The sequence below is a fragment of the Zingiber officinale genome, chromosome 6B (genome assembly GCF_018446385.1).
Source record: "Zingiber officinale cultivar Zhangliang chromosome 6B, Zo_v1.1, whole genome shotgun sequence".
NCBI lineage: Eukaryota > Viridiplantae > Streptophyta > Magnoliopsida > Zingiberales > Zingiberaceae > Zingiber > Zingiber officinale.
In genome coordinates, this window is record NC_055996.1 from 84,361,089 (window position 1) to 84,373,646 (window position 12,558).

Sequence of the window (12,558 nt, forward strand, 5' to 3'; positions counted from 1 at the left end):
GAATGGGAAGATCAAAAGTCTCTCATAATGAGGACTTTTCGTTTCACTCATTCTTGATGTGCAACAATCATAAAGACAATGACTTTAATGTGATGGTTGCAATTCTCTCATAATGCCTAATAAAGATGGTGTTGATTACAACACATTAATTCTATTAGACTTTCATATCTTATTATGCTAAAACAACTAAATAAAATGAATTATTTATGCTATATATAGAACATTTACTCTGCATCTAAAGAGGGTCCTAGAGTCTTTTCAAGGATGTGTAGACTAAGATCATTATATATGAGTTGATTTTTGTTATTAGGTGAATTGTGGATAGTTCATCCTATTAAATGTGATATATATATATATATATATATATATATATATATATATATATATATTAGGTAGATTATGGGATGTCAGCCTTTTATTTATATTTATGATGTATTTGGAATTGTGTGGATTGCAGATCGTTCATCCGTGTGTATATGTTCTAGAGGGACCTGACTTGAGTGTCAGAATGGACTTGACTTAGAGTGTCAGAGTGACTGAGTCAAAGTCCTCCCTGCCCTCTATTCTAATTCTCTTTGATTGCTGTGGAGAAACCTCGAAGCTTATGTATTTCCATCTTGGTGAGATTTGTAGTGAAGACCTTCGACCTGTCACCAACTTCATCCCGAGTGGTTCTCTCCTGCTTGATCTTAGATATGATCAAATTGACACCATTTGTGAGAAATCCGAGTTGAGATGTTGAGATGGGTGACACGGGAAGATCTCAAGAAAATCATGACTCCACTAGCGAGAAAGGTAGGGATGAAACCATCACTATGATGAGAGAGGACTTCAACCAGCATATGACTACTACAGTGTAGGGGAAACTACAATGGTGAACCCTACTGGCTCTGACTCCTTCCCATGTACCTTCGATTCCAATTGGAATACCCCCATTTTTCACTCGAGCGGTTATGGCTACCACACTTGACAAGGTGTCTATCAAGGAGGATCAGTCTCAAGAAACCTTGGCCTGAGAGATGTTGCCATGAAATATGAACAAGGGCAAAGCCCCTTTGCTGATTGAAAGAAAAAATGCCTGAAGCACTCCCTTTACTTAGGACATCTTGGAAGAGGAACTATCGCATCATTTTCTACAACCACATCGCGGGGAGTATACAGGGTCATTAGAGACTTGAAGGATCATTTGTATTGATTTAAGAATGCCTACCTACTATATCAATACATGAATGGTGTTAAATTCTGAGTCATCCTGATAGCCCTATGGGGACTGACATCGAGATGGTTTAATCAACTTCCACCGAGTTCCATCTCTTTGACGAATTTAGTGCCTCCTTCCTGCATCACTTCGACAACAACAAGCGATACCACAAGACCCCTCAATCTCTTTCTGTTGAGGCAAAAGTGTTGGATGTGTGCATTGACTGCACACGTTGATGTAAGAATGGGTATTGATTGATTGCTCATTCCTCTTCCTCTTCCATCCATTATGTTCGATTAGAGCTTACATTATGAAGGAAGGTGAAAAGATTGGAAGGTGAAAAGTTTACCTTCTTCTCCTATATAAGCCCGTCTAAGGAATTCATAGATAGAGGAGTTCATCATAAGAGTACTGAAGGAAGAATGTAAGAGAAGGCTTGGGATTTGGTTCGTGGAATCTTGAAGAGTTTTCTGATTCGTTCGTGATCATTCTTCTGATGCCAAGCGAAGATTAATATCTACTACGGGAGATCATTGTGAGTTTTACAGATTTCATATTTTTATATTTATCATGCATTTAAATCAACAATGGTATCAGAGTAAACGTTAAATGCATGATAGATCATTCTACTTGCTATATGATCATGTTGCCGTGAAAGCATAAGATCTCTTATGGTTGTAGATCATGTTACTATAAAAGAATCTGCGCAAGATATGCTAGTAGATTTGTTTGAATGGTATGCACTTGTTCATCGCTGGAGGAATCTTCAACAGAGTTTGCTTTATCGAATTCTGTTGTTGCCAGGTTCGTTGCTAGTCACAATTACCATCTGTGCCCGTTGCCGAACCATGAGAGTGGCAAATGATAACCACTGAGTTTATCTCCATTTCTGACCGTGGACAATTAGGGGATCAATCCTCCAATTATGATCGACGGACAAAGGGGGTCAGAGGTGATGGCAGTGTGGGTGCTTGTCACGGCCCAGATAGTCCATGCCAGAAGAAATTTCGACAGCATCTCCCCTATACGGGTGATAATATGAAACTTGACTACATCAATCCAGATACCTGGGCCAACATGGCCGGAACTTATGTATAATAATAATGAAAATAATCAAACACCCACGCAGTTTAATAGTAAAACATTAACCTAAGCAACAATAAGATAATCATTTCAAATAACCTACTCAACTACACCCATAAAGCACAAATCCGATATCCTACTCAACTACACCCATAAAACACAAATCCAATATCCTACTCAACTATACCCATAAAACACAAATCATCAGCATGCATCTAAATGAAAACCCATTGAGAATAAGAAATCGTACAAGATCCAAATGTCAAAAGATACAAGTCTAAAACATAGTCTATAACATAATAAGGAAACTGAAATGTGCGAACTCGTCGCGATGCGTAGTGGTGGGAGACTAGTGACTGGAACCTCCTGAACAGCCTCAACCTGAAAATAGTAATAACGGGATGTGAGTCCAACACTCAGCGGATACCTAGTTGACATACATAGTAAATAATAACCAGCAGAAATAAATATGCGTACAGTCTCCTAGATAGAAAATGCAAAATGGCAAAGTAAAGAGTATATGTACTAACCAAAACTTGGGAATAGGGATATCAAGGTCGTCAGACCGCGAGTATCATAAATCCTGTATGCATGTCAAACAATGCATCCATCCAATATGCAGCATATAAAGTGCAACAAACACAAGTAATAAATGCAAATAATGCATATGATGCCAATAACATGTCCTGGTCACCCCTGAAGCCAGTCAGCCATCTCACACACGATGGTGAGACCGAGTGGGTAGAGCTGTGACAACCGTGCACTCTGTCATCACTGCTCCTGAGCGACTGAGTGGACGGGATGCTGTCAGAATACACCTATCCTACTACCCCAAATCATAAGTGGGGGAGTGCAATGCTCTCATCTCCCTGAGCCAGTCCAGAGGAGGGATCCCTGCCGATTACCACGCTGCGTCACACTACCCATGAGCAGACCAACGGAGCCAAATAGAGCAACCTGTTGCAACACACCTTGCCTGAATAAAAACCACTAACCCATGAGTGGTTGTGTATGCAGATCCATGTAACTGGCGATGTGCTCAACAATAATGGAGATGTCAATCACTCAGCATGTAATCATGTGTAATGATGCATGACACTAAGCATAGAAATATCCTGATCCTATCTACCTCCATACAAACGTGTACCATATACGTGGATCAAATAATATGATCTAGGTACAAAGGTCAGGTATGGTATCTAACCAGTCCAGTATATCATAGAGCATGGCATGTCACTACCTCTATAACATAAATAGTAAACAGGGCATGAATGCTAAACAAGTAACAAACAAAACATGCTCGGAAACAAATAGTGACCATGCCGATGCAGATATAAACATAATTATTACTACTTGTTAAGATCTACTAAATATATCAACAAGACATATCAAAATAGATAGGTCAAGGTACCTGCCTTCAATATAGATCGAGCTAATCAACCTCTATGTTGAAGTGCTCAACCCGAATCTGAATCCTGGAATAAATCATACGATTTAGCTAAGTTTTATTGTAAACAAAATAGCTAAACCAAAAATCCTTATTTACCAGAAACCCTAATTCATTCCTTAACCTCAGTTAGCTTTCTAAACGAGTCTAATCTGAGCTTAGTTTAAATCCATTATTTAATCCCTAATTAAACCCTACTCATGAGTTAATTAGGGTTAGCTCCATTAACCCTAACTATTATCCAATCATACCTAATTCAAAACACAAACCTAAATTAACATTCCTTGCTAACCTATCAAATAATCATCTACAACATGTACCAAAATTCCTACACCTTACCTCAATTCAACCACTGTTGATGTTGAAACAAAGCAAGTTGCTGGAAATCACTACACGATCACAATCAAATCAAGTAGGAGGTCAAGCAGGAAGATCACTGATCAAGCAATAACCTTCTAGTCTCTGCCTGACAACCCAAGCACACCTCACTGATTAGAACAAAACCTCACTGGAATCAATCGGTGGAGATCATAGATCAAACAAACAACCTAACTCACCTTGCTGTCACCTTCCCCGAACACCACTACTGCGAAGAGGAGGCGAAGCCCAGAGCTAGGGCACAACACAGTAGAACCAAGTCGGTGATGAACCTAGGGCACGGTTCGGAGAGAGTCCAGTGAATAAGGATCAAACATCGTCTCAAAAGAATTCCTCAACAATCAACCAAACATGATGCCTTACCTTCAGAGCCCTAATTGCCTCTTCACGTCGACGATCGAATGGCAAAGACTTGACCTAGTGGAGTCGACAGTCGGCTAGAAGAGACGTGACGCCGTGTCTCCGACCCGGAGCGGAAAAGTATCGGCTGGATCTGAGCTTAGGGTGTCGATGTCGGCAGAGGAAGCTTGCCGGAGGTCGAAGCTCCGTTCCATCGTCTTGAGTTGTCCGCAAGAGAGAGCGTTGAGCAGAGGAGAAAAACAATTGGGGAAAGGAGAGGAATCAGGATCGTCGTTGCTCGAGCTAAGGAGAGGGGCTTTGTATGCTCAGGGAGTAGAGGAGTCGTGAGCGTTGGAAGCGTCGGCACGTCGGTTGGGCAGCGTCAACACCGTAGGGCACAGGTCGGGTGAGGAAACGGGCACGCGAGGGAAGGAGGCGGAGAAAGAAAGAAAATAAAAGAAAAGAAAAGAAAAAGAAAAATCAAACATTTCCTCGTTTAAATGGGATAGTCCAAATAGACTTTTCCGGGGCCCAATATTGATCCCTGTAACCTGAGTCATACGAGCTCCAAAAAATTCCCAGAAAATTTCTAAAAAATTCTGAAAAATTCTCTTATGGTTATTCATCGATTTTTGGTATTTTACATTCTCCCTCACTAATAAAAATTTGGTCCCCAAATTTTCGTTATCTACCATCAGCAAGTACTAGCAACAGATAAAGAGTATAAATGCTGAACGGTAAATTAATCCACATACCTCAAGTGAAAAGATGAGGGTATCGAGCTCGAATCGTATCCTCGAGCTCCCAGGTACCCTCCTCGTCTGAATGATGCTGCCATCCGACTTTAACCAGCCGTATAGTCTTGTTCCGCAGTTGACGCTCCTTCTGGTCCAGAATCCGTATCGAAACCTCCTCGTAGGTGGCGCCAGGCTGAAGGGAAACTGGTATATCAGACAACACATGAGCTAGGTCTGCTACGTATCTCCTCAGCATAGACACGTGGAATACGTCGTGAACGCTTGCCAGGGACGGTGGTAGTGCCAGGCGATAAGCTACTGCTCTAATCCTCTCCAAGATCTGGAAAGGGCCAATGTATCGTGGAGCTAGCTTGCCTCTGAGGCCAAATCTCTTCACCCCTTTCATGGGTGAAACTCGCAGAATAACATGGTCGCCAATAGAGAACTCTAAGGGTCTCCGTCTCCGATCTGCATAACTCTTCTTGCGGTCCTATGCCTCTGGCATCTTTCGTCTGATAGTACGGGCCAACTCTTCCTCCTGATGAGCTCTATGAGGTCCCAACAGCTGGGCCTCCCTAATCTCATCCCAAAGGGCGGGTGTCCGACAAGGCCTATCATACAACGCCTCAAATGGTGTCATCTAGATAGCCGAATGAAAATTGTTGTTGTAGGCAAACTCTACCAATGACAAATGGTCCTCCCAACTGTCCCCAAAATCTAATACACATGACCTCAGCAAGTCCTCTAGAGACTGAATGACCCGCTTTGACTGTTCATCTGTCTGTGGATGGAAAGCTGTACTAAAACGGAGCTGAGTGCCCAAACTGCAGACTCTGCAAGAATCGGGATGTGAACCGTGAGTCTCTATCCGAAATAATACTCAAAGGAACACCATGTAATCTGATGATCTCCTAACAATACAGATCTGCCAATCGATCCAGGGAATTAGTCTTCCAGATCGCTAAGAAGTGCGCGGATTTGGTTAATTGATCAACAATTACCCAAATCGCGTCATGACCTCAACGTGTCCTAGGCAAACCCATCACAAAGTCCATGGTAATGTGTTCCCATTTCCACTCAGGAATAGGAATTCGCTGAATTAATCTGGCAGGTCTCTGGTGCTCAGCCTTCACCTGCTGACAGACAAGACATCTAGCTACAAATTTCGTGATGTCTTTCTTCATACCGTTCCACCAGTAGGAACGCCTCAAATCTCGATACATGTGGGTCCCACCTGGGTGGATCACAAATCTAGAGTGATGAGCCTCCTGAAGTAGCTCCTGTAAGACCGGGTGAGACTGAGGTATGCATAATCTACCTCAGAAGTATATAATACCCTCCTCATCTCGTGTAAACTCGGTCTGCTGCCCGGAAGCTATCTAGCTTCCAATAAACTCTAAATGCTGATCACCGGCCTGGGCCTCTCGGATCCTCATCCTGATCGACGACTGAGCAGTCATGGTAACAAGAATACGCTGCTCTGTCTGTCCCTGCTCCTCAAGGTCTAACTTGGAGAAACCCTAAAACAAGTCTGTGACTGAAGCTCGGTGGCAAGTCAAAGTCCCTCTGGACTTCCTGTTGAGTGCATCGGCAACCCCATTATCTCTCCTCGGGTGGTAGCTAATGGTATAATCGTAATCCTTCAAGAACTCCATCCATCTCCTCTGTCTGAGATTGAGTTCCTTCTGAGTGAAAATATATTTGAGACACTTATGATCAGTGAGAATCTCAAACGTAATACCGTACAGGTGATGTCGCCAAATCTTCAAAACAAATATAATGGCGGCCAACTCCAGATCATGAACAAGGTAGTTCTTCTCATGCTCTTTCAACTGTCGAGAAGCATAGGAGACTACCATGTCGTGCTGCATCAGCCCTGAAGAGATGCATCGGTATAGAGTACGAATCTGTCCTCTCTAGAAAGCAAAACCAAAACTGGTGTCGACACTAATCTTCGCTTCAGCTCCTGAAAGCTGGTCTCACAAGCTTCTGTCTAAGTGAACTTCACTCCTTTCCTGGTTAGGCGTGTCAGTAACATAGCAATCCGAGAGAAACCCTCGACGAACCATCTGTAATATCCAGCCAGTCCCAAAAAACTGCGGATCTCCTGAACTGATTCCAGCTGCTCCTAGCTGGTGACAGCCTTGATCTTCTGAGGGTCTACTGAAATACCACGGCTAGACACCACGTGCCCTAGAAAACCAACTGAGGGTAGCCAAAACACACACTTGCTGAACTTCTCATATAGCCGATGTCGTCAAAGAGTCTCCAAGACTATGCGAAGATGTTGTACATGCTCCTCCTCGGAATACGAGTAGATCAAAATGTCATCGATGAAAACGACAACGAACTGATCCAAATACTCCAGAAAGATGTGGTTCATCAAATCCATAAACATCGCTGGAGTATTGGTAAGCCCAAATGACATTACCAAGAATTGATAGTGTTCGTATCTAGTACGGAATGCTGTCTTCTTAATATCAGATTCTTTGACTCTCAGCTGATGATATCCAGACCGTAGATCAATCTTAGAATACACTGAGGTACCTCTTAGCTGAATAAATAAATCCTCAATCTGCAGTAAGGGGTACTTATTTCTGATGGTCACTGCATTCAGCTGTCTGTAATCGATGCACAACCTTAGAGTACTATCCTTTTTCTTGACGAATAGTCCCGAAGAACCCCACGGAGAAACACTAGGGCGAATAAATCCCCTGTCCAATAATTCCTGGAGTTGGACCTTTAGCTTGTCCAACTCTTTCGGTGTCATACGATATGGAGCTTTCGATGCTGGCGCGGTCCCCGGAATCAGCTCAATAGCAAACTTCACTTGCCTTCGGGGAGGCAAGCCCGGTAGCTCATCTGGAAATACATCGGGATACTCTCGGACCACCGGATCGTCTGAGAGCTGGGAACTACTACTGTCGTCAGTATTAATCATAGACACAAGAAATCCCTGATAGTCATGTGATAGCAGCTTCTGAGCCTGAATCGCTGAAATGATCGATATACCATCGTCCCTGATGCCAGTGAAATCCCACGAGGGTTGGTTCGGAGGTCCGAATGTGACCACCCTCGTATAGCAATCAACCGTGGCATTATATGTAGACAGCCAATCCATGCCAAGGATAATGTCAAACTCGACCATTTCCAGCACTAATAAATCAACCATAAGTATCATGTTGCCAAAATCTAACGGACAACCTCTGATCTCCTGAGTGACATCCAAGGTATCATCGGATGGTAGAGAGACGGTCAGTCACTACGGTTTAAGAGTCGGTAGTCTACCTATGTCCCTCAAAAAGGCACAGGAAATAAAAGAATGCGAGCTACCAGTATCTATCAACATATCAGCGGATAGTGCATAAAGTAAAATCATATCACGGAAAATGGATCCGTCGGCCCGCTGTGCATCCTCTCTGGTAACCGCATGAATATGGCCAGTCTCTGGCGGTGGTGGAGGTGGTAGTGTTGCCAAAGGCTGCTGCGCCTGAGTCTAAGCCTACCAGTGTGACGGTGCTGGGTATTGAGCCAGAGACGGATAGGTAGGCTGCGACTGATACTGGACCAGCGGCTGGGGTTGTGCCTAGTGCTGCCCTTGAGTCAGATACTATGGTCCCAGAACAAAGCTTTGTGGTACTATGAGGGCACTGGAGTGCTCTTGTCTATGTATGCCATATGCAGCTGCTGCCGGGGGAGCTATCCTCTGCTGGCTATGCGAAGATTGGGCTCTCCGCCCTCCTCGATAAGCTCCTGTCTGACTGGGCTGTCCTCCATGACCAAACACTCCGGAAGCCATATGCTGAGCCTTCAGCGAACAATCCCGGCTCAGGTGCCCGAGTAGTTTACAATAATAGCAAACCGACTGCCCCAGGGAGCAGGCTGTGGTGATGTGGTCTCTGGACCCACATCTAGTGCAGTGAGTGTCGCTGGCGGGCTGTTTCCGATTCTGCTGAGAAGACCGGGAATGTCCTGATGAAGATTGCCCTGACTTCTGAGGCTGGCCAGAAACCCCAGAAGTACCCTGACCTGACCAACTGCGACCACTCTGTTGTTGTCCGATCGCATGTGCCTGCTGGATCTGTCCTGATGTCTGACCCGTCTGCTTCCTTTTCCTGTCCGGAAACGCTCTCTGCTGAGCTGACTCAATCATGAGGGCTCTGTTCAACGCCTCTAAATAGGATGAACTCCCAAAACCGGCAAGCTTTACTTGCAGATGTCCATCTAGTCCCTGGATAAATTGAAGCATGCGGGATCTGTCCTCAACAACTAATTCTGGACAACCTGACCAACCGATTAAACTCAGCATTGTACTCTGTCACAATGTGATTGTTCTACCGAAGGTTCAGAAAATCCTGTCGGCGAGTCATCTGATATGCCCGTGAAAAATACCGGCTCTCTAAAGCCTCCCTGAATCTCGCCCAAGTGATATTCGACTCGCCTATGATGGAACACTGCGTATCCCACCAGATATCAGCCTCATCTCATAAATGGAAAGCAGCCAGCTCTGCTTTCTCCCACTCGGAGCAAGCCATGTAGAAGAAGGTCCACTCCATGGTCTCTATCTAGGACTGAGCCACACTCTAATCAGTCTCTCCTCGGAAGAGTATGAATCGACTCTTCATCGACTCTTCCAGTGCTGGGATCCGGGCTCGTGCCGCGACTATATCAGCGAGGTGAGTAGGGACGGTTGCAGGAACTGGCAAAACCACTGAAGATGGCACAACAGGTGGTACCGCTGCATAGGCCAGGGGAGGTATCCCTGGTGCTGCTACATAGGCTGGGGCAGTTGCCACTGGTGGCACCGCAGGGTCAACATAAGTGGGCACGGCTGGAGGTACGGTAGATGGGGGTACCGGATGTGGAACAACTGCCGCTGCTGGTGCAGGTGCAGGGTGAGCAGTAGGCACCGGTGGCGGTGGTGCCTGGTACACCGTAGGCTCAACCGGAGCAGGTGCTGGGTATGCCGGTGGTACCCCTGGTGGTACCGTAAATACAGTAGGGGTGGGTACAGCAAGTGAAACCGAGGTAGGTACCTCTAAAGGAGTCATCAGGGTCTAAGAGCCCGACGCGCTCGCAGTATCCTGAGTCTGTCCCTGACCGACAAGCTCAACCCCAGTAGGCATCTCTGGCAAATCCAGAGATTCCACAGTCCTCTTATGTGGTCATCCAGCACCACGTCTCGATGCAACTACACATGTAGACCTCCTCATATATGTTAAGTTATATCACAGATATTACTACAAGTAACAAAATTATAAAATTACATTTTTATCTTTTTGCCGTCAGGAGATATTCCGTCGTTGTCCAGTCCCCATACATAACCTCGAAATTCCATAAGCAAAAAATCAACGGAAATCCGTACAAATCCAAAATGAAATTTCGAAACATGAACATAATGAACATCCGTACACATCTGAAAATACCCAGATTGACTCGCAAACTTGGGCTCTGATACCAAAAATATTGGTATCAGATTAACTAAAAAATCCAGAACATAAATATTCGAAACACGAAAAATAGATATCACGAACCTGCTCTGATACCAAATAAATTGGTATCAGATTAACTCAAAATCCAAAATGAAAAGAAAGTATTGTATACCTTGCTCTGATATCAAAAATATTGGTATCAGATTAACACGCAAAACAAAAATATGAAAACCAAGCATCCAAAACTAGGCTCTGATACCAAAAATATTAGTATCAGGTTAACTCAAAAATTCAGAACACAAATATCCGAAACATGACAAATAGGTATCATAAACTTGCTCTGATACCAAAAATATTATCACGCCCCAGGTAGTCCCTGCCAGAAGAAATTTTGGTAACATCTCCCCTGTACGGGTGACAATATGAAACTTGACTACATCAATCCAGATACCTCGGCCAACACGGTCGGAACATATATATAATAATAATGAAAATAATCAAACACCCACGCAGTTTAATAGTAAAACATTAACCTAAGCAACGATAAGATAATCATTTCAAATAACCTACTCAACTACACCCATAAAGCACAAATCCGATATCCTACTCAACTACACCCATAAAACACTAATTCGATATCCTACTCAACTACACCCATAAAACACAAATCATCAGCATGCATCTAAACGAAAATCCATCGAGAATAAGAAATCTTACAAGATCCAAATGTCAAAAGATACAAGTCTGAAACATAGTTTATAACATAATAAGGAAACCGAAATGTGCGAACTCGTCGCGATGCGCAGTGGTGGGGGACTAGTGACTGGAACCTCCTGAACAGCCTCAACCTGAAAATAGTAATAACGGGGTGTGAGTCCAACACTCAGCGGATACCTAGTTGACATGCATAGTAAATAATAACCAGCAGAAATAAATATGCGTACAGTCTCCTGGATAGAAAATGCAAAACGGCAAAGTAAGGAGTATTTGTACTAACCAGAACCTGGGAATAGGGATATCAAGGTCGTCAAACCCCGAGTATCATAAATCCTGTATGCATGTCAAACAATGCATCCATCCAATATTCAGCATATAAAGTACAACAAACACAAGCAATAAATGCAAATAATGCATATGATGCCAATAACATGTCCTAGTCACCCATGATGCCAGTCAGCCATCTCACACACGATGGTGAGAACGAGTGGGTAGGGATGTGACAACCGTGCACTCTGTCATCACTGCTCCTGAGTGACCGAGTGGACGGGATGTTGTCGGAGTATACCTATCCTCCTACACCAAATCATAAGTGGGGGAGCGCAATGCTCTCATCTCCCTGAGCTAGTCTAGAGGAGGGATTCCTGCCGGCTACCACGCTGCATCACACTACCCATGAGCGGACCAACGTAGCCAAACAGAACAACCTGCTGCAACAAACCCTGCCTGAATAAAAACCACTAACCCATGAGTGGTTGTGTGTGCAGATCCATGTAACTGGCGATGTGCTCAACAATAATGGAACTGTCAATCGCTCAACATGTAATCATGCGTAATGATGTATGACACTAAGCATAGAAATATCCTGATCCTATCTACCTCCATACAAATGTGTACCATATACGTGGATCAAATAATATGATCTAGGTACACAGGTCAGGTATGATATCTAACCAGTCCGGTATATCATAGAGCATGGCATGTCACTACCTCTATAACATAAATAATAAACAGAGCATGAATGCTAAACAAGTAACAAACAAAACATGCTCGGAAACAAATAGTGACATGCCAATGCAGATATAAAAATAATTATTACTACTTGTTAAGATCTACTAAACATATCAACAAGACATATTAAAATAGATAGGTCAAGGTACCCGCCTCCAATATAGATCGAGCTAATCAACCTCTATGTCGAAGTGCTCGTCCCGAATCCGAATC

General features: G+C 43.8%; 1 protein-coding gene across 1 annotated transcript; it reads right to left on the reverse strand.

Annotated features, from left to right (window-relative positions):
* Positions 1–9,768: 9,768 nt before the first annotated feature.
* On the reverse strand, positions 9,769–10,236 carry LOC121991177 (vegetative cell wall protein gp1-like). Its single transcript, XM_042545194.1, has one exon. It carries the CDS (start codon positions 10,234–10,236, stop codon positions 9,769–9,771), a length of 468 nt encoding a protein of 155 aa, XP_042401128.1.
* Positions 10,237–12,558: the final 2,322 nt, after the last annotated feature.

Bases quoted from the DNA above. Each gene is read 5' to 3' on its own strand.
- LOC121991177 (XM_042545194.1), bottom strand. From the start codon at position 10,236: ATGACTCCTTTAGAGGTACCTACCTCGGTTTCACTTGCTGTACCCACC.